This window comes from Hipposideros armiger, unplaced genomic scaffold (genome assembly GCF_001890085.2).
Source record: "Hipposideros armiger isolate ML-2016 unplaced genomic scaffold, ASM189008v1 scaffold_48, whole genome shotgun sequence".
Lineage (NCBI taxonomy): Eukaryota > Metazoa > Chordata > Mammalia > Chiroptera > Hipposideridae > Hipposideros > Hipposideros armiger.
The window spans coordinates 3468329-3469459 of NW_017731398.1; the positions used below are offsets into that span (position 1 = coordinate 3468329).

The following is a 1131-nucleotide window of genomic DNA, read 5'->3' on the forward strand; positions in this document are numbered from 1 at the left end:
AGGAAGAGTAGTGGGCGGCCAGGGGTCACAAGGCCACTGCATTAGCCATGTAACAGGGCGCTTGGCGAGGCCACTGGCAGTGATGGGGTGGGGGCAGCAACCAGGCTGTGACAGGCCAAGCAGTGAGCGCTGAGACTCTGAGACAAGGCCTGAACAGATGTTGGGGCTCGGGGACCAGAGCACCCTGGTTGCCGGGATCCAAACTGCATTCTACCAGCTGGGCTCCAGGGGGCAGCATCGTACAGAACACAACTTGACCTCCTGGGAAGTTGTGCAATGGGGTGACACTGGAAGGGACCCCATGCCAACTGGCCCGTTCCCCTGGCCTCAGAGGACCCCGAAGGTTACGAAATTCTGTGTTTTCCCCAAGAACCACGCAGGGGCAGGGAAAGCAGAAGTCAGGATGATTGGGACGCGCAGCCTGCCCCGCGACAGTCTGCCCGTCAAGGGGGGGGCAGGCAGGGTGTGCAGCGTCCTGCCGGGGCTGTGCTCACCTGCTCCGGGTTGGGTACCACAAAGGGCATGAGGGCATCCATGGGCACCACCCACGGAGAGATGGTGGTCCCAAAACTCTTCCCGAGGAACGGCCCAAGAGGGACGTACTCCCACTTCTGTGTGTCTCGAGCTACAGAAGGAAAGAAGGGCTTACAAGGGCTGACGGGGGCCTCGCCCCAACGCTCCCTCGTCCCCGACCGCGGAGCACAGATGGTGCTCTGGCCCCCACCTGGCTGCCCCGGACCAAGCGGCCACAGCATCCAATGCCAAGGACAGAGGTCCCCTGGGTCACTGTACCAGGTTACAGCAAAGAGAAGAATGACCAAAGGGCAGGCACAAGGGGCTGGACACATTCTCCAGCTGTGAGGTGGACAGCTCCTGGACTCAGGCGCCATCCTCCTCTGCAGGTGGCAGAGGCTCAGGGACTCAGCTGGGTTGGAAACCTTTAGCTCAGCAACTGACTGAAATCCCAGTGTGCCTCAGCCCCTCATCGGAGAGGTGGGAATGACGGGCCTGTGCCTTGCAGGCGTTCAGCACAGGGTTGGGCACACACGGCTCACACCTATTGGCTGTGACATCAGCCAGGTCCCCATTCAACTTACAGGAGCCCTGGGGCTCAAGGAGCTGCACTGACTG

General features: G+C 61.4%; 1 protein-coding gene across 1 annotated transcript in view; it reads right to left on the reverse strand.

The window, feature by feature from the left end:
* Window positions 1-1131, reverse strand: part of FAH (fumarylacetoacetate hydrolase) — a gene marked incomplete at its 5' end in the record, with an annotated part of 16836 nt that overhangs the window by 6075 nt on the left and 9630 nt on the right. The window contains 1 exon segment of the mRNA XM_019640198.1: window positions 495-625. Coding sequence (XP_019495743.1) covers window positions 495-625 — 131 coding nt within the window.